Source organism: Lathamus discolor, chromosome 1 (assembly GCF_037157495.1).
Source record: "Lathamus discolor isolate bLatDis1 chromosome 1, bLatDis1.hap1, whole genome shotgun sequence".
In the NCBI taxonomy this organism is placed as follows: Eukaryota; Metazoa; Chordata; class Aves; order Psittaciformes; family Psittacidae; genus Lathamus; species Lathamus discolor.
The window spans coordinates 19316863-19342709 of NC_088884.1; the positions used below are offsets into that span (position 1 = coordinate 19316863).

Sequence of the window (25847 nt, forward strand, 5' to 3'; positions counted from 1 at the left end):
GTAATCCTGATTTGCAAGGCTGAGCAAGACAGTCACTTTCTACACATGTGGAAAGAGCATTAATGTATATCTATCCATATACTATATACACTGTCATCTGATGATTTCTCTCTTCTTTGCATTCTACAAATATTATGCATAGTCTCTAATCAGTGTCTCTCTTCTCAGCTTTTCCCCTCTGCTGCACCCCAGATTCAAACTTTACTGCGTGACCTTTATCACATGGTGGACCCAATGAGACAGCTTGGTTCAGTCCTGACTGTGCATTGGTTGCTTTCCAGTTTACTTGAACAATTCCAGTCCATGACTAAAGAGGCACAAATGAATCCTTCAGAATGGTAAGATAGCTATAATATGAAATGTTGAGGGTAGTTTCTCAAATTATATTAACTGAAACAGATCCAGTGAGCATCATAAAACTTAATCCTTCAGTAGATGTAGTGGATTTACAACACCTGAGATGAAGGTCCATCATCCCATTGTGGAGCAGTGTCAGCCATTCCGGCATTAGAGATGTAGTTAGGTTTTTACCTAGGACAGGTTTTTTTCTTTTGTTCTGTTTCTAATGCATATATGTCATACTTCTTTACGAACTACAGTCATATCTGATTTTGCAAAGAATGGCTTAGGAGCAGAAGCTCATTAGACAATGTGTATGCTCTGTTCCAGTAAGTCTAAAGTTAAATGTGCAAATGACATTATTTTGTATGTTTTGCTTGGAGAACACCATAGTGACTACATAAGGCATCTGTAAGATTTCTGAAGTTTTAATTTTGTTTCTCATTAAATTGGGTGTGGCTTTCGGCAAGTCAGTAGTTGGCTGTATCTTTGTTTACTTAGCTATAAAGTGGAGCTTATACTTTACCACTATGCTAGGTAACTGTTTATTGGTGTTTTGAACATACATAGTTCCATGAATGTGCTAAGTATTATTGTTGCTACTGCCAGCCACTCCATGAAAACTAACTCAAAGATGCAGCTGTTTGCATTCATGTGTAAGCCCTTGCCCTTTTGCTGAAATATTTAGGTTTGCATATCAAAGCATACCAGCCTTTAGCAGCTTTCTGTTCTAATCTAAGCGGTGCCACTCTCTCACTTTGAGCAAGCCCCTTGGCCTCTTTTGTTTTTCTTCAAGCTGAACATTATTGTATATGTATAAATATGTAGAAGTACCATGACCTTTCTCCAGGGCATAGGCCAATCTGCTTCTTTGCACTGTATTTTTCTGCAATGGCTAAGCTAATAATGCCATTCTGTCCATTCACTGTATATAAGAACACTTCTTTTGACATTGCAAAATCATAATCTTCCATTCCTATAGCTACATGCATGTGTTGGTGAAGCATATGTCAGATATGCATGTAATTATACTTAATTGCAAGAAAGAGCTTAGTAGAGTTTACTCCCCAAATAGTTCAGGTAAGCATTCTCTCCAAGCTTTAATTAATCTTTTTTGAGATTCCCAGATTTGATGAGTTTGTATATCAGATCAATTTTCCTGAATTTCTTAGGTTAGGGCCAGGTTGTTTTGTTGATGTGTTTAACAGTTCCTATTTCTCTGACTATGCAAAATCGTTATTTCCATTTACAAAATCCAGTGATTTCACAGTTGACTGTCCAACCAGACAAGATACTTATGGGAAAAAATAATGACTTCTGACTTCAGTCTTGTGCAGTTATTCTGTTCACTGAGCATGAGTACACAGGGTGAAGAAAGAATTTAAAGGTCTAGTTTTCTTAACCCATTTCATCTACATGACTAGTATTAAAACCTTAAATGGTATTAGTGATCTCTCTGAATTCCTTTCACAGGAGAAGCAAGAAGAACTCTAGAAACTCATCTCAAACTATAATGAAATGGTTACAGCCTAGGTGAGAATGACCATCTCAGATGTATTGGTATAACATAAAAAAGTTCTTTAAATGTGAGGGAGTGGTACTACCTAACATGCACTAAGATCAGTTTTCTGCATTGTTTGTGTGCTGTTTTTCAACTTTGAACAGTTTCAACTTGTGATATGACTAAGATTGTTACTGTCTTTTAGAATAGGGGCTATGAAGTATTGCGGCAAGTATGTTTGGCTGTGTCAGACAGCAGGGTAGCATGGTAGGATCAGATTACTGAGAAAAGCTAACCACTCTGTATTTGCAGAAGACAGAAGCCTAAGCAGGTCAATAAAGTTGCAAATGCTTTAATGAAATCAACTGATATATTTGGGAAAGTGTTACTAGCCTCCTGTGTGTGAGGCCAAAATAGAAGCAGCAGCCTGGAAACTGAATTTGGGTTGGAAGGATTTTCTTGGAGTTTAACCTGGACATGCTCAACACCTGGGCAGTTTGAGAAACAAACATGGTTTGGCCTGTGGGGCAGAGGAAAACAACAGCAAGGAAGTCTGGATAAGATCACTGATCTGCAATGGAAGGAATGAGAGACAGAGAAAGAGGAAAGTTGGGATTGAATGTGAGGAAACCAATCCTGTTCTTCAGTGTGCTCTTTGGTATTTCTCTTTCGACTATCAGCACAAGATACTTCATTTGGTGAACCCTATGCCCTCATGGAAACTCTGTGACAGAGGCCATGAAAACACTAGAAAACAGAGAGCTAACATTGCTGGTCAATTGAACAGAAAAAAATTGCTAGTGATCATGTCTCACAAAATTACCTCCTGTGGCTTCTCATTTTCGAGAGACCTAGAAAACATTATCTAAAGAAATAAAATTCATAACTCTGCTGAATACTGAAATATCAATTTTTTCTTTATGGCCCATTAAGAATTGCACCATCCACAAGTAACACATGCACTGGAGACCACAAAAGTTACTACATTTTTTCCTTTTTTATCTACCTTTTGAAAAATCCCTGTGTGGATTCACAAGCATGTAGTCACCTAGGGTACCTGACATACAGTCATTAGTTTCATTAGCACTAATAGGCAGTGTGTATGTCTGTGCTTGATGGCTCCTCCAAGATAATAAATAAGAAGTCACTCATAAAGATGAAGGTTCTTTCTTGGGTAACAGTGTGTGAAGAACAGGACTCTGCAGAGTCCAGGATCTCAGCCACTGCCTGCCTGAAGAAGAGCTTTGTAACTGCATCATCCCTCAGTCTGCTGACTGCAAGGGGCTTGGACAAAGGAGTACTTGATGGTGAAGATGATTAAAAAGCCCAGTTTTCAGCAGAGATAAATCATAGAACCATTTAGATTGGAAAAGACCTTTAAGATATTGAGTCCAGCAGTTAACCTAGCACTGCCAAGTCCACCACAAAACCATGGCTGTAAGTGCCACATCTACACATCTTTTAATATCTCCAGGGATGGAGATATCAACCACTTCCCTGGGCAGCCTGTTCCAGTGCTTGACAACCCTTTTGGTGAAGATATTTTTCTTAATACCCAATCTAAACTTCCTCTGGTGCAACTTGAGGCTGTTTCCTCTTGTCCTATCACTTGTTACCTGGGAGAACAGACCAACACGCACCTTGCTACAACTTCCTCTCAGATAGCTGTAGAGAGTGATGTCTCCTCTTAGCCTCCTTTTCTCCAGGTTAAAAAACCCCAGTTCCCTCAGCTGCTCCTCATAAAACTTGCTCTCCCGAGCCTTCACTAGCTTCACTGCTCTTCTTTGAATATGCTTCAGAGCCTCAATGTCTTTCTTGTAGTGAGAGTCACAAAACTGAACACAGGGTTTGAGGTGTGGCCGTACCAGTGCCAAGTACAGGGGGGCAGAAGTTCCTTAGTCTTGCTGGCCACACTGTAATTAGAGTGTCTTTCTGTAAATATAGTAATCTGAGTATCTAAATGTAATAGCACTTCTAAATATTACAGTTCAATACCCTGCTGTAATTAGCTAGAGCAGTTATGTGGATTTTAATGTTGCCTGATAATAATTGCAATCTCCTTACAAGTTGAAACGTACAGGTCATGCCATTTTCCTGACGACTGGAAAATGGGAAATATAACCCCCATTTTCAAGAAGGGGAAAATGGAAGACCCAGGGAATTACAGACCAGTCAGTCTCACCTCTGTGCCTGGCAAAATCTTGGAGCACATTCTCCTGGAAGGCATGCTAAGGCACATGAAAAACAACAAGGTGCTTGGTGACAGCCAGCATGGCTTCACTAAGGGCAAATCCTGCCTGACCAATTTGGTGGCCTTCTATGACATGGCTATAGAACGGACAGACACGGGTAGAGCAGTTGATGTCATCTACCTGGACTTGTGCTAAGCAGTTGACAGTGTCTCATACAACATCCTTGTCTCTAAATTGGAGAGATATCAATTTGATAGGTGGACCACTCGGCGAATAAAGAACTGGCTGGATGGCTGCACACGAAGAGTTGTGGTCAATGGCTCAATGGCCGGCTGGGGACCAGTAACGAGTGGTGTCCTTCAGGGATTAGTGTTGGGACCGGTCTTGTTCAACATCTTTGCTGGTGACATGGACAGTGGGATTGAGTGCGTCCTCAGCAAGTTTGCCGATGACACCAAGCTATGTGGTTCGGTTGATACCCTGGAGGGAAGGGATGCCATCCAGAGGGACCTTAATGTGCTTGAGAGGTGGGCTGATGCCAACCTTATGAAGTTTAACCATGACAAGTGCAAGGTCCTACACCTGGGTGGGAGCAATCCCAGGCACAGCTACAGGTTGGGCAGAGAAGAGATTCAGAGCGGCCCTGCAGAGAAGGACTTGGGGTTGCTGGTCGATGAGAAAATGAACATGAGCCGGATTCAGTGTGCGCTCGCAGCCCAGAAAGCCAACCGTATCCTGGGCTGCATCAAAAGGAGTGTGACCAGCAGGTCGAAGGAGGTGATCCTGCCCCTCTACTCTGCTCTTGTGAGACCTCACCTGGAGTATTGTGTGCAGTTCTGGTGTCCTCAACATAAAAAGGACATGGAACTGTTGGAACAAGTCCAGAGGAGGGCCACGAGGATGATCAGGGGACTGGAGCACCTCCCATATGAAGACCTTGTAGCAGCCTTCCAGTACCTGAAGGGGGCCTATAGGGATGCTGGAGAGGGACTCTTTGTCAGGGACTGTAGTGACAGGACAAGGGGTAACGGGTTAAAACTTAAACAGGGGAAGTTTAGATTGCATATAAGGAGGAAGTTCTTTACTGTGAGGGTGGTGAGTCCCTGGAATGGGTTGCCCAAGGAGGTTGTGAATGCTCCATCCCTGGCAGTGTTCAAGGTCAGGTTGGACAGAGCCTTGAGTGACATGGTTTAGTGTGAGGTGTCCCTGCCCATGGCAGGGGGGTTGGAACTAGATGATCTTAAAGTCCTTTCTAACCTTAACTATTCTATGATTCTATGATTCCTTTGGGATGCGGGCCCTTGCAATGTTTTACACACTGCCACATTCCTGAGATACCCTCTGGGTAAACCAATGTCTGGCATTTCATAGAATTAAGACATCTTGTTTTCACCTTAAAACAGGGTTTGGGAGTGGGCAATGAAAAAGAAATAGCAGGGAGAAAACTTATATTTGACAAGTGTTAGCCATTACCTCCTCGGCACGCAGAAAGAGGGGTGTAAAATGGCTTATAACTTTGAAAAGAACTCTCTCTAATAGCTTGTTAAGTTTCTCCTTTGAAGTAGGTCATGAATGCACAGAAATTAGGGCGGTGTCTAGATACTGTTAGTTCAAAATTACATTTTCATGTACACACAGAGACACTGAGACAGAGCTGCTTCTTTCCTTATTGAGATAATGCAGAAATCTCTGTTTTATTATTGGACAGTTTACCTTTTACCATGGTTGACCTCACTATTGCTTTCAGCAGCTCCTTTTGAAATATTAGTGATGGCTTATTGTACAGAACAATATTGCCATCTCATTCCTTGGCACAGTGGCTTTCAAAATACAAAATGTATGGACAGTGGTATCCAGGAAGAAGCTGCTTTATGAGAGCTTCTACATACTGAGAGGAAAACATGTGAGAGCATCAAGAAATACTAATGAATCTCTGAAAAGGTCTTATCAGACAGAGGTCCCGTAGATGGATTGGAAAGAAGCCTATTGACTTCTCTTTTTTCACTGAGGAATTATATGTATACACTGGATGCTAATCATGTGATTTGTTTTGAATTAGTAAACACATTAAAACACATAGATGTTCCATTATGTGAATTCATGCTAACATCGGTACAGGTATTCACCTTGACACAGGCCTTTCTTTCTGTTTAGTTCTTTTTGAACAAAGTTGAACTTTAAACTCAAATATGTATAAACCTCCCCCATTCCAAACATTATGCAAACAGTTAAGAGATACGGCTTGGGTTATTTTATTCTTGGCTATATCTACTCTTTCTTCCCCTAGCAATTCAACTGTGTTTTGTAATTTATTTCTGGTTTTCTTTTTTCATGTGATATGCTACCATTTATTATGGAATGCGTGTTTTCTATCATGTTCATTCAGGTAATATAGCTAATGCTGGGAAATTACTCCAGAAGGTTCATCTTTCCATTGAGAATGTTAAAATATCATGGGACCTGGGATGCCATATAGAAATTTTTGAAAAATGTTCTATGGTTTATGTTAATTGTATTCATATAGAAATATGTCTGCTATTGAATTGGCAGGAATTCTTCTCAAGAAAATGCAAGTCCTAAGCAGAATGTTCCTTCTGACTTCAGGAAGAATCATGATGGTAAGGGATCAGAGTTAAGTCTGTTATATATGGTATGTTCTTCCTATTTGTACTACTTCTGATAGTGTATTTGATTTAGCTTACATTGTGTTGCATTTTAGATGAAAGTTCTTGGCTTACTACATATAGAAGACCAGTTTCTTCCTTACTGGTGTAAATTCTTCTGCTGAACCCATGAGCAGTGTTCGAGTCTAAAATGAAGAAAAGAATAAAAGAAATAAAAAGCGTGAAAGTACACTGTACTTTTTGTTATTAACACAATGAGAGTTCCTTCTCTGATAGGGTTTTGAATCGGGCTCAGAGCAGAAAATTATTAATTGTTTCTGCTTCTTTTTCAGCATTGCGTTATTCCAGTAAGACTAAAGAACAACAATGCAGTTATGGTAAGTCAGGGTCTTTCTAGACCACTAAGGGGGAAGAAGAGTGATTACTTGAATAAATTTCTTGGGGAGGGGTTTGTGCATGAAAAGGGTGAGTGCAGTGCCTGTGGGCTGTTATATTTAAAAAAGAAAAAAAAAAGGATTCTTAAGTAGAAGAATATTTATGAAACAATAATTGGGCTATTATGTTAAATAAGCCTCAAGCATAAAAATTAAACATTGCTAAGTGTGCATGTTAATGTGAGTATTCCATCATTCATTGATCCCTTGCCTCACTTCAATAGACTTTTGCCCCTCATTTCCAAGAACTTTAACATACATTTTTTTTTTTGCTGTGGAATGATCTTTAAACTTGTATGGAGTTTAATCAGCATTGTATAAGGTCAGTTTTCAGCTCAGTGGCGGAGCTTTAAGGAGCTGCTTAACATATGAAGAGTTTTTCTAAAATACCTGCTTGTAGGAATATCTAAAGCGTATTTAAGGATGCTTAAAGCTTAAAAGTATATTTGTCTTTGGTGGGAGCAATGCGTTCTGCTGCCTTCCTCATTGACACATGATCTGAGCGGTTGCTTTATAAATGCAGAACAACTGCTCTGTGGCAGAAAGACTTTTCTACCCATTGAGCCCCATTTCACCTCTGTTGCTCATCTCATGGTGCCTCCAGGAATTCCTCAGTGTCAATCAGAGGCCAGAAATGCTCCTGGACTGGCTGACTGTCCTTACCATTCCAATTCCATGATATTTTATTTTGAAAATGCCTCAATTAGTTTTATCACCTGGAGTATTGTGTGCAGTTCTGGTGTCCTCAACATGAAAGGGACATGGAACTGCTGGAACAAGTCCAGAGGAGGGCCACGAGGATGATCAGGGGACTGGAGCACCTCCTGTATGAAGACAGGCTGAGGAAGTTGGGGCTTTTCAGCCTGGAGAAGAGAAGGCTGCATGGAGACCTCATAGCAGCCTTCCAGTACCTGAAGGGGGCCTATAGGGATGCTGGAGAGGGACTCTTTGCCAGGGACTGTAGTGACAGGACAAGGGGTAATGGGTTAAAACTTAAACAGGGGAAGTTTAGATTGGATATAAGGAGGAAATTCTTTCCTGTTAGGGTGGTGAGACACTGAAATGTGTTGCCCAGGGAGGCTGTGAGTGCTCCATCCCTGGCGGTGTTCAAGGCCAGGTTGGATGAAGCCTTGTGTTGGATGGTTTAGTGAGAGGTGTCCCTGCTCATGGCAGGGGGGTTGGAACTAGATGATCTTGAGGTCCTTTCCAACCCTAACCATTCTATGATTCTATGATTCTATGATTTAGAAAATTCCTCCTATTTTTTAAGCTAGTAGTGAGACAACCTTTCTAGGTAAGGCATAGAGGATCTGGAAAATTCTTTATACTCACCTATAGATTTTTTTTAAATACCTTTTGTGTCAACTTATGAACCTCCATTCCCCTACAAGTCTAACCTTAATTCTGCTTTTCCACTGGAATATCTTCCTTTACATTTTAATCCATGCAAGAGAGTGCTGAAATTGCCCTGTTGCACTTCTCAAGGCAGATATTTCAAGGTAGAAAAGACCCTCATAGAACTGCTTGCATCATTTATGCCCCTTCTAAGACATATTTTAAGCCACAAGATTTTTTGGATATTATAGTAAAAGAGTTTCCTGGCTGGAATATTTTCTGAAGTACTCAGCTTTAAACCTGTACTAGAGAATATATACGAAAAGCAACTTTTGAATGTGTAATTATGCTGTAAATCTGAATTCAATAGGTTGGATTAAAATATTTGTCATAAGTGGGTAGCTAGCAAATAATTATTCTCATGAGTCATTTGGCAAACACTACAAAATAAAAGATAACGTTTGAGCAAATAGGATTTGATTGTGGAGGTTTCATACACAGGGAAGGAGCTGGAATTTGTTGATTTAGGAATTTTAATAAAACTTTCTTCCAGCTGTACTGTAAATGACCCCATGGGTCTAGATATCTCCATGTGACTTGTTCTCATGAGCATTAGGAATATGTCTAAGTTATTTTGATTATTATTGGCAATTGAACATGTACATAAACCCTGTACACAGACTGGTACCTAAGTAGGTTATGAATTTTGGCCTGACTCTTCAAGTTTCAGTTAACCAGCTGGAGCCAAGATCTCCCAGACCTAATCCTTGCTTTTTCAAAGGCTTACTAAGGCTTTGAGTTTTGTGACTTTGGCTGGAGTCATTGGGCACTGAATGATTAAAATCCCTCCAGGCTCTAAAAACTTCTATGAAATGACTATAGAAAATCCATTAAGACCTTGCAGCAGGATTATTAGTATCAGAATGTTCAGGCATTAAAAATCTTGTCACTGTGTATGTTATCAATCTGCCAGAAGTTGCATGTTACGTAAAAATGTTCATACATTTCACAGTTTTTTCTTTGATGCCTTCTTGGAACAGATAAAGATACCCTATCTCATATCAGGCAGATCTTCACCAGTCCACAGCTGGACCTGAATCCTCAATTTAACCCAAAGATCAAAGAATACTATGCAGAAGTCCCATTCGACATGGTGATGGTGAAGATAGGAGCAGAACCTTCTAACTGTCAATGCCAAGTACATCTTGACGAGAAGAAAGGGCCAAGGTATGAGGGACAAAATATGAGTGTAAACAATAAAAGTGTCCTTAACTTTGAAAATATATCAAAATATTACAGAATTGTTTTATGTTTCCTTCACCAGCTTCATTGCCCTTCTCTAGACACACTCTGGCACCTCAGTGTCTTTTTTGTAGTGAGTGGCCCAGAACTTAACACAGTATTCAAGACACAGCCTCAGCAGTGCTGAGTACAGGGGGCAGTCACTTCCCTAGTCCTGTTGGCCACACTATTTCTGGTACAAGACAGGATGCTATTGGCCTTTTTGGCCAACTGAGCATAAGCTGGCTCACAGTCAGCTGGCTATTGACCAACACCCCCTGTCCTTTTCTACCAGGCAGCTTTCTAGCCACTCTTCCCTAAGCCTATAGCATTGCATGGGGTTGTTGTGACCCAAGTGCAGGTTCTGGAACTGAGCCTTTTTGAAACTCATACAGTTGGCCTTGTGCCATTGATCCACCCTGTGCAGATCCCTCTGTAGTGGGTGATCTGCCCTTAAGCAGATCTGCCCTTAAGCAGATCTGCCTTAATAGCCAGTCAGCTGGCTATTGACCAACACCCCCTGTCCTTTTCTACCAGGCAGCTTTCTAGCCACTCTTCCCTAAGCCTATAGCATTGCATGGGGTTGTTGTGACCCAAGTGCAGGTTCTGGAACTGAGCCTTTTTGAAACTCATACAGTTGGCCTTGTGCCATTGATCCACCCTGTGCAGATCCCTCTGGGTAGTGGGTGATCTGCCCTTAAGTGATCTGCCCTTAAGCAGATCAACACACCTGCCCAACTTGGTGTCATCTACAAACTTACTAGGGTGCACTAGATCCCCTTGTCCAAATCATTGATAAAGATATTAAACAGAGCTGACCCCAGTACTGAGCCCTGGGGAACACCACTTACGACTGGTATCAACTGAATTTAACTCCATTCACCACCACTCTTGGAGCCTGGCCATCCAGCCAGATTTTTACCCAACAAAGAGTACACCCATGTGCAGACGGTTTCTCCAGGAGAATGCTCTAGGAAAGCAGCAGAGACTTTACTAAAGTCCAGATAAACAACTTCAACAGCCTTTCCCTCTTCTACTAAGTGGGTCATCTTGTCATCAGCAAGAGTCCCAGTTTATCTGATCTTTTAGAAAAGTATAAAGCTAGAAGACATGGTAGAGAGCAAAGTTGTCACTAAACATCAGGTTTGAGCACTGAAACACAATCATCCATGATGTTTAATCTCTACTCTGATCCCTGACACAGTTTTGGCTTTCCCAACCATCTCTCTCACAGACAGCATGTGCCAGGGACAATCCCAGTGGGTATTTTGGGCATGACTTGGGTTTTGATGTTGGGAGGGACAAAGAGGGTTTATTTATCAGGGTCAGGTAACTCAGAACTAGACAACTGTCCTATTTACATGCTATCCATTAGTGACTGGATGAAAGGGAGAGCAGGGACAATGATGCACCTGGGAGGAAGAATCCGTAACCATTACAGAGCTAGCTTTGCTTCATGGCATGAAAGGCCTATGCAATGCACAGTTTTGGCTGACTATGAAGCAGATGCTTTGACCTAGAATGTCTGTTGTTAACCAGAGTGCACAGTTGTTACTGATCTAATGCCTAATATGCTTTCTCTGTTTTCTAAAGGAAATGAGTCTTGATTTATCAATTCAAAAGAAGCTCCCATAAAATTCTTCCACCCAGCTTTAGTGTTTTAATGTTAACTGCCTTAGCAGTCAACATGGATACATGTGAAAAAACTTACTTCCTTGTAGAAGGAAAGTAGAATAGCAATATGTCATTTACATTGAAAAGTAAATATGCAGGTTCTGTGTCTTTCAGCATTTCTTATTTCCCTTCGTTCACAGATTCCATGTCAGAATTGTTGCCACTGGCATTGTTACCACTAAGTTTCACTGTTGGTGTTTAGTTTTCCTGAAAGAAATGTAAATTGTGACAAATCTTATTTTACACTGTTTTTTATTTAAAATCGTATGTATTTTGAAAGAAAAAGAAAATGTTTGGAATAGAAACCTCAAGGAGCAAGTAAATTTTATCTGCCATATATAAAGCAGCGTCAATCTTTGTATCTTTAGTGTTCCACTCCTTTCCTGTTTTGCCTTCCAGCATTGCTAACTACCCCCTTGGCCTTGGATTGAACAAAGTCATTGCTCTTGTAACAGATGACTCGCAGCCCAGCCCTCAGGTTGTGAGCACCTACAAAATCACAATATATCGAGAGAACCGCCCTAGTCTGCCTTTGTTTGATGACTACATGATGTGTGGGTTTGTGCAGGTATTGTCTCTATATTTTTTTGCTGTGCAAATTAATAGTGAATTTGACTGGTTTCTGTTCATTCAGTGGGATACATTAGCATACATGGGCCAAAGTTAGTGTAGAGTAAGTTTTGGTGACAATAAAATCTGACTTCTAAATGCTATAAATGTATGAAATACAGCATTTGCATAACATTTTGGATATAAAAAGTAAATCTGGCATAACTACCTGTAACAGTTACTATGTATTTTAGAGCTCCAGGTTAATTAAGCTTTACTTTGGTCAGCAAACATCCCTCTGTACCGTGCAGTGGGCAGAGTGCAGTTTTCATAGTTATCTATCTATGACATTGGAGCCTTCGAAATCCTTTTACCAGGAAAGTTATTTATGATGACAGTGTGTTTATCAGTGTTCAAGACAAATGCTGCTAAGTAATTTATGAATGAAATGTATTTATTCTAGAAGACCAAAAAACATAGTGGAAAAACCCACTGATGATTCCTTAGGAAGGGATGATTGTTCCTTACATCACATTTATCCAAATACAAGTTTGGGAATGCAAATAAATGACTCCTAACAAATAACAGTCCTTAGGAAGCAGTGGGTCTCTTGGATGAAAAAATGGGAACTGAGTCTGAATTAGACACAGAATTCGAAGAAAGATAATGAAAGAAAGGAACAGTGAAGCTTTCTGTTCATGAAACTACGGTGTTATTTTTTGTAAGACAGAAAACCTGGGACACACTGGTGTAGTGCTGTTTAGATTACAGAGTTTGAGCACTAAACTTTGGTACTTTATATGGTGGGCAAAGATAAGCCAGTTGATTCAAAGAGGGAAGTGACATGGTAAATCATAATCAAAGGCTTTTGTCTATGGAATTTTAGGCAGATTAAAAGGTTTGGCAAATTAAAAGGCAGATTAAATGCTCTCCTATTATTAGAGCGTCCAGGTTGAATACATTTCTTCACAATTAATTCTGCAACCAGGAAGCAGATTTTTAAAACCACAGTGTTGAAACTGTCGTTCACGTTCATGTCAAATGTCTACTTTATCTTCTTTGTGAAGATCTTTGTATATCAACACATCCTTTTTGTAAAGTTTATGTCCCTACTCTGTTTTCTTTCTGTATACTACAAAAGAGGTTGGGAGACCAGAGCGGGAGAAGGCAGAGCATTTTATGTGATGGGACAGATCAAGGGGCTTTTTTTTTTTCTTTAGGAGAAATAAGAACTGGGGCTTTAAAACAGGAGCCAAAGAGATTATAAATGTTGATAGGAAATTGTATGTTGACAATAATTATCTCAATCTGCAAATCAGAACTGTCAGATAAAATGCATGTAGTAGTCATGGCCTACTGACTGCTGATCCGCATATCTGATTATGGTGCTGTCTAGCTATTCTCTTACGCTAATCTTACCAAAGGTCAAGGACTGTCTTCTTGCTCTTTGTACTGGTTCAGCACTAGGTGTAGTAGTTGCTACAGTAAAACAAAAATAAACAAATTAATACCTAAGATTTCATTTCAGGTGTTTCAATTAGTATGAAAAGGAGAGCAACAATAAGTTCAGCTGGAGTTACATTGCTAGGAGAACACACTGGCTAGAAAGATGTGAGGAAAGTTCCTCTTGTTGCCTCATTTGGAGCATGTGTCTGGGTGTAGGAACAGGAATTCATACATATCCTCCCACACTAGAGTTTACACTGTTGTTAATGTTTTATGATAGTATTTATGAGACTGAGTATGAATCTTTTGAAGCACTGCAAAGGCAAGGAGATCTAAAATGATAAAAATGAAAAGTGTTTTAGAAGTTTCTTTTGATTGAGCTTAGTTTTCTGCCCATCTGTGAATAACTGCTCCCTGCTTAATATAATTGTTCAGAGCTAGGGAGGACTTCAGGAGTTTAGGGTAAAAATGAGATGAAAAGCATTCTTGTGGTATCTAATGAGGGCTGTGAAGATACAGTATGAGATTCTAAAACAATTTTTTTTAGATATATAAAGGCAAACTTATCAGAGTGCATTTAAAAAACAAACAAAGGCTGGAGCTAGAGATAGCAATGGCATTCTAACACATTCAAAAGCCTCCATTTTTTTTTCCCCTTTTCCCTACTTGCTAGAACAGAATTTTGCTCATTGTGATGTTTTTTATCAATACAAAACTCATGTCTTAAATAGCATCATTACATTCTGCTTTTCATACCAGAGAACATTATGCACTTTTGCAGGGCTGGTTAATACACCCTGATCAATAGCATGAAAGCTTGTTCTCCTAGTAACAAGACACCTGTTTTAGGAGCTAAAGGATAAATACAGCGTGAACTGATGGAGTCTGCTTTGGGCACTTGACTAGGCACAACTGGGAGCACACATGGGGAGAGAAAGGTCACTGACAGTGGTGTGGTCTTTCTCACAGAAGGCTTCGGTTAAAATTCTGATCCAGTGACTTTTTTCCTGACTTTCTTTCATGTTTAATCCCATTAGGATATTCAGGTTTCACTGCAAGATGATACTATAAGGAAGGTTACAATAAAAAGACGGAGTGTGGGATGTTGTTTCCAGTCTTCTAACAATTCTCATGCAGTTGAATATCCTGGATTAATTTCGAGGCTATGGAGTTAAGAAGTGTGTTGTTCCAAGCCTTGCAGCTTCTAAAAGGGGAAAAAATATTGTCTTCTCAACTTTTTGATATCAGTTATAATATCCTTATTACAACCAAATTAGTAGGGGATAGACTGTGGCATCACCTTAGCACCTTCAGCAGCTTTAGCTGCTTTTTATTGTGTGTTCTGTATTTTAACAGTATTGCTTGGGCTGCAAATGGAGAGGTTATTGGTTTGTGCTTTAACTGGATTTTGTGCAGTTGTTGACAACATTCAAATTAAATGTCCTTGAAAGAAGTGGTGCTATTTCGTTATCACCTGTGAAGCTGCAATACAAAGATTGGGAGAACACAAAGAAACAATGAGCTGTTAAGACTGGGGTATCAGGATTACCATCACGTGAACAATCCCAGACTATGTACACACTGTCATAAAGGAAAAAATATTTTATTCATTCTTGCACTGTCCATTATCCTAAAAATGCAAACATTTATCTATGCCTCACTTGAAATGTGTGGATGCTGCCTCTTTGATTGTTAATCTTTGCAATAATGGAAAGCAACTGTGCTTAAAGAACCTTGTTTGACACTATGAACTTTTGTACCCATACTGTCCTTGCTGCCACATGTTTTTGGTGTTTGTTTTTTGTTGGAGGTTTTTGTGTATTTTTTGGTTTTGTTTGTTTGTTTTTTGTTTTAGTAATGCAGCCGTTTATTTGGTTTTGCACTTGCAATATGAGTGATGAGCTAATATGAGCTAATATACTTTATAGCCATGTCATTATCTTTGTCTGTGCATTTGCACAAAATGTGAAAAGGCTCTTTCCAGAATAGTGCAGTGCAGTGGGCTGATGCTTTGGCTGTTCTACAGGTTTCTCAGCTCTGAGAGAAGAGACTTACAGGAGAACAGCTTTAAAAACTTCCTTGATTTTTATAGAATACCTTATTCTTAAGTACTATTCTCCCTTATATTTTTATTAACTTTTTCATCGTATTCATTTCCTAGAGTCCAGATAGCATAAGAAGTCCAACAGAGCTGATAATGAGATATGATAATGAGATACTGGTGTAGCATTGCTGACTGTGTAATGCAGCTGGCAACAAGATACCAGCAACAAGATAGCAGCAACAAGATGTTGATTTCTCTTTCTATCTACTAAACTTCCCTGGATGAAAAAATAATTAAGATCTAGGCCTAATATCATAACTATATTTAACTTTATCTTAGTCTTTGAAAGGTAAAGATAAGAAAACCCTTTAGAAAGGAAGAAGTATTAAAAAATCAAAGTAGTTTCATTTCTTTTGTTACGTAAGATATGAGAATACTTTGTTTTTCAGCTCAAGTTATGAGTTTCCCAAGGAAAATAAAATATTCTTTCTTAATTTTAAACTGCTTACTGTTACAGTTACACCTTTCAGACCAGACAGTACAAGTAAAACTTATGAATTATAGAAACATGAATTAATACTTTGCCTAGTGCTTTCATGCAGAGATTGCAAAGAACCTTGCAAATATTAAATAATGTCCATAAAATAAAAAGAAATAAGAAAAGTTTAGGAGAGAAACAGAGAATTTGTTCTGTAGTAGGACAGGCTGGAAGCACATTAGTCTCTTCTGTTGTTTCCCACCCATCTCTTCTATCCTTAGGGCATTGCAGATGCCATGTGCAGACTCTCAGGCTTTGCAGGGTTTGTTGTAGCAGCAGCTAATATTTTTGTTAGTTCTGGGTTTGACTTGCTTGAAGACACAGAGAAAGTGCATCTCTGGAACTGAATATACAACCTAATTATATCAGCAACCAGACTGTATCTTATTTGCAAAGTTAGCTCATATCCCTGTCAGAGAATAAAAGAATATCCATGTAGGAGCAATCATGCATTCTTTAGCCTTCTCAGATCTAGAGTTGGCAAGAATTTTATTCAGTTGTTTTGAATTTTTCAGAAAGCAACAGAAAATGACACAAACTCAAAAAAAAAAAAAAAAGAAAAAGGTTGAGTCCAATTGTTGGAGTTTTTCTTTTTTTTTTTTTTAAGCTTTGTGATTATGAGAAAAAAATAAAGAAAGACATATGCTTTCTTCAAAAGAAGATGTTTTGAGTCAAAGGGTATTACTTGATGAAAGAGATTACAATTCAAAATTTATATTGGCACAACTGTTAAGCTAAAGATTTTAGCTATTGTGCAGTCCAGAATACTAACTCTGTTTTCAAGGAGGGAGTGGCTGGGATAGGCAAAAAACCCACTCATTGTTAGATCTGAAATACTCAACCCTATACTCTAAATTTTCTTAAGAAACACTGGTGACAGCATAATATGACAGTCATGTTTTCCAGGACCAATGCCAACTTAAGCGTCCCTTTCCCTGCCGGCAGCTATGCATTAACTAGATGGAAGAACATTTTTTTTAAAGGGATTGGTTTCTAGGATAAAGTTCCTAGCTTCTCTGTGTGAGCATGAACAAAGGGGAAGGTGGAGGGGCAGGGGTGAGCAGCTGGGCAAAGAATAGAGGCTGGTGGGTGCTGCTTAAGGCAACCTTTGGTTTCTTCATAAAATAAATTCACACTGAGATTTAAAGCTCCTGAAAGTGAGTATATATAGCTGTGCAGGAAGAAAGAGAGACCTGGTTTCAAATGAAGAGGAGCTTCATGCAGAAATTGTAGAAGGGATTTATGTGTGAAAACACACAAAAGACTAGAAGTACACTAGTACTAGAAGTATATGTGTATTATTTAATAGATTAAATATTAAATAAATTATTAAATAAAGTGTTAATTATTTGGGGTTGCAACCCACTCCCCAGGACAGACAAAACAATGTTCACCTAACCTTGAGGAGCAATTACGTAGCAAAGTGAATACATTGTTAAATTGGAGGAATTTCATATGAAAGCCACAAAATTATTAGAAAGCTAGTACAGAGAGACTGCCGTTAAAAAACAAGTGAGGGCTTATATATTCAACTGCTGTATGTCAACATGGTTCAATTTATTTCAGGTGAGCAATTTCAAATTACACTGGTGGAATACCTGTCCTGACAGAAACTTACAGCTAAATTCTCTTCCATTATATAGGCTAGACAAAGGTAGTGAGTGAATTCACTTGCGTAAAACTTCTGGTATTGTTCATATTTTTCCTAAATATTCATAGTCAAACAATAGCTCAGGAAAATCTAAAAGCTATTTGAAGGGGTTTTAGAGTATTTAAAGATCAAGGGATCATCGGATAGTCATAATTCACTGTAAGTATAAAATTAATGAGCACCTAAATGATAATAAAACTTGGTGTTTCTAAAAAGTGTAGGTATATGAAGATACAGAAAGTAAAGGTGTAAATAACAAATGCATTGAGCTACTTTGCAAGTAGAAAGTTATGTTCTGTTTATATCTCAGAACAAAACATTTTGTAGAGTCAGCATATTCTGTTTCGTCAACATCTATACCACTGGAGGAAAAAGGCTTGCCACGTTTTAATTATAACATGACTTTCATGATGATTTAAAGCATTGCTTTGTAGATGAATCAGAGGAACAGTTAATCATTGTGATGGATCTTCTCTATGTGTATGCTGTTCTGTGCTAACTACTTTTGGATCTCAGCATCAGAAACGTGGCTGTTAGGATGGATAATCATGATCAGCAGCCAGTATCTGCTACTTTAAGGAAAGGTCTCAAAAATCCAACAGAGCATAGATCTGTCCTTTGGGATAATTGATGTAACACTGTTGGGTTTTTTCCTAGAAATCAAACACTGACTTCTTTCACCTACACAGTTGACCTCATACATAGTCTGCACTATGATCTGATAATCATGGATTCCCATGATCACTGTTCAGTCAGATATCTGCCAGGCTTTAGCAGGCCATGGAGCGAAAATAGGCTCAAGGTGGGAAGAACCAACAGAAGAATGAGTTTGGCTCTGCTTCTGCTTAGGTATCTCTTTCTGTAAGCGTGGAATGCAAATTTGCTTTACAGTTTTGTCCTATAGCTCCAGTAGGCTGTGCCTGATTAAGACCGTCATCATACTCTCCAGCATTTTGGGGATGCCGCATTCCAGAGCTCGAACTTTGAGGCTCAACTCCATATTGGGTCCAGCTGCTTGGAGAAAAGCATGTAGTCTTCTGGCTTACTGCATTTTGCTTACACTCCTGATTTTATATTAATTGTGCATAGTCTTCTTTATATAACTAAGTTTCCTGTTTAACATGTGATGGAAGATTAATACCAGATACCCTCCAGGAAATGCCTCCAGAAGTATAAGGCAGAGACTGAAGAGAGAGGATGTTTCCATGCAGTGGCTACATTTGTCATTATTATGATGCTTTGTACACGGGAAATGGGGTGTGTTACACAGATCGCTGACAGATAACTTGCCACCAGTGCTTTGAGACAATCCATGTGATGCTGATTCAGCAATTCAACAATTTTAAGCCAATAATGATTGAGATTACACAAAAAAAATAGTTTTGTTCATGATCATTAGCCAGAGGAAGTATTAGGTTGCTATAATAATTAGACCCTGAAGAGAGAGAATGCTTTAGGCAGCTTTCTGCCTTAATTTTTCTTCTGCTCCCTTTCCTTGGGCAGCACTCTTAGTTAACAAATTCTTAAACCAGGAATGATCTCTCTCTTCATCACCACTGGATTTACTGACACCAGCTAGTGTTGTTTGTAGCACCTCCTACCTCAGCAAAGGAAAATTTAGTATCTCCTCCCCTTCCTTGCCCTCTTTTGTGTGTTTGCAGCTTAGCACAGTCTTATTAGGAACATACCACCATCTTAAACACTCAGTTAGTTGACTCCTGACTTGAATGGTTATTTTGCTATTATCCTGCCACACAAAAATGTCATTAGTATATCATTACATGAGGAGCAAAACCATAAAAATCCTCAGCGAACTGACAGACCGATTCCATTCTTGTGTGTATTCAGGCTGTTCTCCCCCTTCATACAATTACTGATGTCATCCCATGAGTGTGCATGGCACATTAAAGACACAGAAGATAAAGATCAACCTGAAAACTAGCCAAGCAGAAACTCACAGTTGCATGACTAAAATATGATAGGGAGTCAAATTCTGACCCATATGTTTGCAGCTAGTGAGCAAGATCCCACTAGTGGTGGTGGGGTGTATGATTGGACATTTCAGCCTGATAAGACGCCTTGCTTCCTAGGGTGCTGCAGGATGGGGAGATGCTGAGACAGGTACAGTGCTGTGGATACAGATTCTGTAAAAACAGTGCTATCTCTGAGCCCATAAAGGACTGCTAGTACAGACTGGATCAGAGCTATTTTTTTCTGATTCCTTGCCTTTAAGCACAGGATTGAAATGTGGTTTTAAACAATAGCAATGAACAATTGTGGGTGGCTGTGAAAGGAGACAAACAGTAAATGTTGGGTAGACAGTTCAGCTCTTGAGAGAACACTGTGCTCTGGAAAAGGTTATCAGAAAAGCTGATTTTATATAATTCTTGTAAGCTAGGGAGTTTTGTTTCTGCCAAGTTATCAGGCAATCATCCCACACAATTAGAATAGATTTTCACTTATGCTCCTTTTTGCTCCTATTTTGGATGATTTCAGTATAATACAGACCCAGTAACATCACTGGAATCAATTACATTTTGCTAGAGAACTGGTAGCAGTAGTTTGTGCAGAAGATTCCAAGTAGCACAGATAATTTTGTGCTTATTCTTGTTTCCTATCCCTGCCCTCCATGATTCCTCCATGCGCTTCTGTGCAGCTTAGGCAGGAGAGGTACAGTTGGATGGACTGGTGGTAAGAACCCTTTAGGGATAAGAGAGAGTACATGCTGGAATTGTCTCAGCCTGAGGCCAGCTGAGAGGCTGAGTGCTTGGGGTTGAGTGCTGCTGACCCAGCATGATTAACCACAGAAAGATTTCTTCCTTCTGACTGCCCCTGCCTATGGGAGGTCACCACTGGAGCCAGAGCCTGGGCAGGCAGAGGCAGCTCCTAGCATGCAGCCTTGAGTTGGGTGCTCTTGAGGCATACCCTGTGTTCTGTATTAATATCACTTCGTGACGGCCCCTGAGATCTTTGCAGAGGAACAGGTAATGTACTTGGTCACCTTCTAACAGCTGTTGTTTTTTATTGGTTCCTCAGGGAACCTGTAGAATCAAGCTTAGCCATCTCAATCACCATGGTGGGCCAAGCTTTTGCTTTCAGGCTTTGCCTACATTAACTGTGCTCAATTAGGGAGTCAGGATGTAGCCCATTATTATTTCCAGCTTCCATTTCCAACTGTGCAATATCAGGATATAAGAATTAACCACCCAGCAAAGTGCAAAGCCTTACAAGTCTTTGAATGAGCCAAAGTATGAGAAGTGCAAAGTATGAGTTAATCTGTTCTCATTTATGAGCTCCAGGAAGTGCAATGACATGTTTAAAGGTACAATAATAGAAGGGGGTGGAGAGGAAGAAAAGTTCATCCGAAGTTTCTAAAGCCTTGCTGAAATATTTAGCTTATGTTGTATGTAAATAGCTGTGTCAGTGTTTGCATTCTGTCAATGTACCTGATTCATGGCAAGAAAGCTCATTAATTAGAAATAAGTTGCACTGTATGACAGCAAATGAAGTGTTACAGCCATGGTCAGGCTGCCAGTTTATAAGTCACTGACAAATCAGTACATGCATACGGGCAAAGTATTTGCCACAGATATGTTGCACATGAATCTGTTTTGGTTTATAAATGGCCGTTGCAGTTTGTACTGGAGCAAAAGTTACTGTTCTAAGGTTAAACTTCAGTAGCTTTGTGTGACACACCAGGTCTCTGTGGTGCCACAGTTGCATTTTTTGTGAATGGTAGCTCTGGTTAAATTATTGACATGACAGTAGAGGGCTGACTGTGAGCGAGCTGGTGCAAAACAAACACAGGGAACAAAGCGCCACTGCTGCCTGGCACCCAGGGCAGTCCAGCTCCATGGTGACGTGTTGTGTCATGGTTTCTGGTACCTGAGCTTACTCTGCCTGCAAGAGGTTTTGTCAGTCTCATAGACACATCATGAAGGGTGCATGGTAAAACTGTCTAGAGCCAAGCTGAGGGCAAACAAAAGTTGTGTGTTGCTTAGGTCACAGTTGTGAGACTCTCCAGACTGTCATTTGGATTTAGTCACAGCTTCTGTCCCCATTTTTGTCATGTGTATAAAAGAAGAGAAAGATACCCTTAATTCAAGCCCTTTGAACAGGGAAAAGACTCCCGTTGACTTCAATGTACTTTCCAGCTGACCTAACTAGACTTATTTTGTTAACATGTATTGTCAAAAATGAGTATACAGAAAAGAAAGTATGCCTACTATCACATCTCCAGAAATAATAGCTGTGTTTTGAACATCTCAGCTTTTGATTCTAGTGGAAATTATTGGTGACATTTTGCCATTAGGAAGCTGTATTGTGAAGTAGATGGTATAGCTCATTATGATGATACAAGGGGAAGACTAATGAGTCATAGTTATGACTCCCCAACTCTTCATGGTAATTTGTCTGGTCTTTTAATGATAATCTTATAATTCTGATTTGGTAAAATAAAAACAGAAAGGGTAGTTCTGCAAATCAGCCATATGGTACAATAGAACAATGGAGATTTAAGTGATTTATTGCTGCATTGCATAAAGGCTATCACCTCTTCCAGCTATATGCTCACAATGCATATTTGAAATTCAGATCACGCTCCCTGTGCATTATGTTGGTAAAGAGGATATGACATGACTGAAATCCTATTGTGGATTTCATGATCTGGCATAGAGGTTTGACCATTTTTGTTTTATACTGAAAGAGCCAAAGATGCTGTGACACCAAGAGTGGGTAACTTACTCAGGCTGCTATACTGAATCCAGGAAATGGAATAATCCCATGCCTCTGAATATGTGAAACAAAACTGAGACCTGAAGGTTTTATGGCAAAGTCCTAGCATTCTGGGCCTGTCCCAGGTAAAGTGGAAAATTTAGTCACCCTTGTTTAGAAGATTGAGAAATGCTGTTCTTCGTGGACTGGAAAATTACAGAAAAGTATAGAGGCTAATTCATGTCTCCCTTTAATATCAGTCAGAAGTAGTTGTACCTAGGTCACAGAGCAAGAGACATTTCATGGTTTCATCTATGAAAGTCAGAAAACAACTTCCTTTCTCAAAGTTCAAAAGGCAAATAAGGAAATCAGTGTTCTTGATTATTTTACTTTGTTTCTCAGTAGTTTCTTCTGGTAAAATGCTCTTAATTAAGGTCCAAAACAGAAAGTTGTCTAACGTCTTAGCTAGTTAGTCAGATTCTTTTCTGTATACAATTATAAACACATGAAATGGTTTTTACTGTTTTAAGGAGTGCTAGTATTGGCCAATGTTGGCCTAAGTAAGACACTGAAAGCTTATTGCATGACTAATCATAGTTTAATTGTTCTGATTTTTTGTTTATTTAACAATTGATAAAGAGCAGTAAAATGAATCATCGAGAAGTATTTACTATTCAAGATGAGTCTGACACCTGAAAGCTGAAGGACAAGCCTCTGTCAAAGTCAGGAAGACAATCACCCACTGGTCTTGTTCCTTTTTGAATCAAGGTAGATATAAAACACAACCACCAATATAAAATAAAAAAGAGACTCAGATTTTATGCACTTTGCTTTGTATCTTCACTAAGAAAAGCAGGTTCACAGTATATATCTGTGGCTATTTCTGTAGCTGTAAAATTGTCTGTATCCTACAGAGAACTGTTATTCTCTCTACAGTATGTTTCATAGCTTAAATCCAGGGCATTTGCTATTGACAGTTCAATTACTGTATTCTTTTCAGTACCCCTCATACACTGCTCTCAAATTCATCAGTAAATGTGAAATACCCTGTTGAATTTTCCCCTTGATGATACCACAATGGATGTGAAAGAAGAGCCTTCAGCATGAGGCTTTCTAAGTGTTAACAGATCATGAAAATTGGCAACAACTGTTGTGCCTAGTATCATAATCTGTAAAAGGAGGGCCAGCAATTCCACACTGATGAGAAGAGAGCGCTTGGTGTTTGAGCTGTGGTCACATTTGCCTTTCAAGTCGTTTGGGCCTCCATGACACACTTTGTGGGAGACGAAAGCTAATGCAGCTGCCTTTGAAAATCAGTCAGTATGACCCAGCCCCTCAGGGAGACAGGCAAAGGCAGATATGTACTGAGACACACAATCCTTGCTGATTAACAGTGAAAGCTGGTAAAGTTACTCTCTAAGCCTGTCTGGCCCATCAGCTCCAGAAATGTAATTTAGATGATTATCTACATGCCCATTAAACCTTGTGACCCATCACTAGTCTGTTTGAAGTTTGCCTGCTTAAACTTGCTAATAGGAAGAATAGAAGGATTAACTCAGAGGTCATGAAATAAGAGAGCAGCAAAGAAGATGACAAAAGAGCAGAGGAAAACTTCCTACTGCATGTATTTGGTAAGGGGAAAGAACTACAGTACCATGATCATCTCAGCAGATACTGTTACTTTACCAAGCAAACATTCTGGAATTCAGGCCATTAAATACTTTCTTTGTGTATGTGCTTTCAATCTATTTTGTTTAGCTTACAAATAAAATGTGCTACCCACATGATGAATGTTGTCAAGTTAAGTGTTTACAGAACATGATGCAACACATTGTAAAAGAGCATGGAACCACTGATGTGTAAGTGTTTCTGATTTTGCTCAGGGTTACTGTGTGTAGATACAAACAAGGAAGCACTTAATTTAAGTCAGTCACATCAGAATAGTCACAGTCAGGTCAGAATGAAGGCCAGCCTTGTGCCCTTTAGGGTAAGAACCTCCAGCCATTACAGGTGCTTGTGAATTTAAAGATTATCAATTAAAAGTTTACCCAGAAAATCTAGTTTTTAGTTAGTCAAATTTAAACACATGTAAACATTTATAATGATCAGCATAAATTAGTCATAGGATATTGCAATAAAAAATGGTGACTGGTTAAAACTAAGTTTGTAGAAAAAAAGGTGGGATTCATTGCAGAAAACAGAATGGAACACAAGTACCCCAGTAAGGGTATCCCAGGCATCTAACTAGTTACTGGAAGAAAATGACCTTGAACTTTAAATGTCTTTACCTACTTTCGCATATAGTACCATCCTTGGAGTGACTCCTTGCCCTCTTGCTAAAGACACAGTCAACCTATTTGCTGGAAAACGTTGCTTGGGAGCATATTTCACTCCATTTCAAAGAAGGCAAAACCATTTCACTAGTGCTATGTCTGGATCCCAAGATTTTGCAGTATGAAATCTCTTTATAAGTAAATTATTGAGGTCTCCCTTGCAATACTTTTAGTATATTTATTTATGTGATTTTTGTTGATATAATTAAATACAGTTCTGTTTCCCATTTTATTATGTTGATTCAAGCATATTTTCCAGCTGGAGTCTCTATACATCTCAGACTCCTTTCATTTACATGCACAACTCTCTGTATGAGTGAGACAACAATATGCTAATGGAGAAAAAACAGAACAGTATTCAATACTGGGCCAGTTCATTTTAGAACATGAGACATTTAGGAGTTTTTTCAGTGTTTTTAGTACTCCCCTTTTTTTTTTTATGGCTAATACTGGAAACTCAGATACTTGCTACTCTGAAACTTACGGCTGTATTTGTAACAAAATGCATCAATTTTAAAATTTCACTGGAGCTGCCTTGCACCTTAGTTAAAAGTATTCAGCAATATTGTCACCCATAGTTGGGATCTTCAGTCTGAAACTGTGAGCCTTCATGTGTTGAACACACTGGTGGTGGTTCTCACCTTGAAAAATAGATTTTCCCAAAAAGTTTTAGGAAGGAAACAGACTTGTGTTGCTGATCCCGAGTCTTCCATTCAGTGGCATGTGCTCAGCTGGTTGTAAGCAGACTACTTCAGAGGACAGAAGTTATTCATAAATCTCATTCCATCGGTGTTGTCTGAAAAATAAAGTAGATGCCAGTATCTGCTGGGAAGCCTTGTAGAAAACAGATCAAAGGCTTCTGGAGTTTATTTAAGAAAGACCAGTTGTGAGTGGCTTAATGTCTGAGCATGGCATGAAAAGTGAAACAGCCATGACAGTGAGCCACTGTACACACGAGTCCTCTGGGCTTCAGTAAAGAATGTGAGTAATATGTGGTACAGGTGGGCTGATGTGTCACCCTGTCATTATGTTATTCCTTTGCTGCTAAATGAGTGTTGCCTTCTCTGTCTAACCCTCTAAAAAAAGGGGAAAATTCTTCTCAAAAAGACTGCAGAATAGACCCTTCTTTACTTGCAGTGAAGTGCCTGCTGAAGATATGCTGTCATTTGATTTAAAGAGTCTGTGAATCTATG

General features: G+C 39.3%; 1 protein-coding gene across 4 annotated transcripts in view; it reads left to right on the top strand.

Annotated features, from left to right (window-relative positions):
• CPED1 (cadherin like and PC-esterase domain containing 1) overlaps positions 1-25847 on the top strand; it is a 158426-nt gene that overhangs the window by 71038 nt on the left and 61541 nt on the right. For 3 of the 4 annotated variants that reach the window (XM_065661316.1, XM_065661580.1, XM_065661497.1), the window contains 6 exons: positions 169-338; positions 1813-1872; positions 6583-6650; positions 6989-7033; positions 9466-9652; positions 11780-11948. In XM_065661316.1, coding sequence (XP_065517388.1) covers positions 169-338; positions 1813-1872; positions 6583-6650; positions 6989-7033; positions 9466-9652; positions 11780-11948 — 699 coding nt within the window. The remainder of the gene's footprint in view (positions 1-168; positions 339-1812; positions 1873-6582; positions 6651-6988; positions 7034-9465; positions 9653-11779; positions 11949-25847) is intronic. The other variant, XM_065661403.1, reaches the window with a different exon arrangement.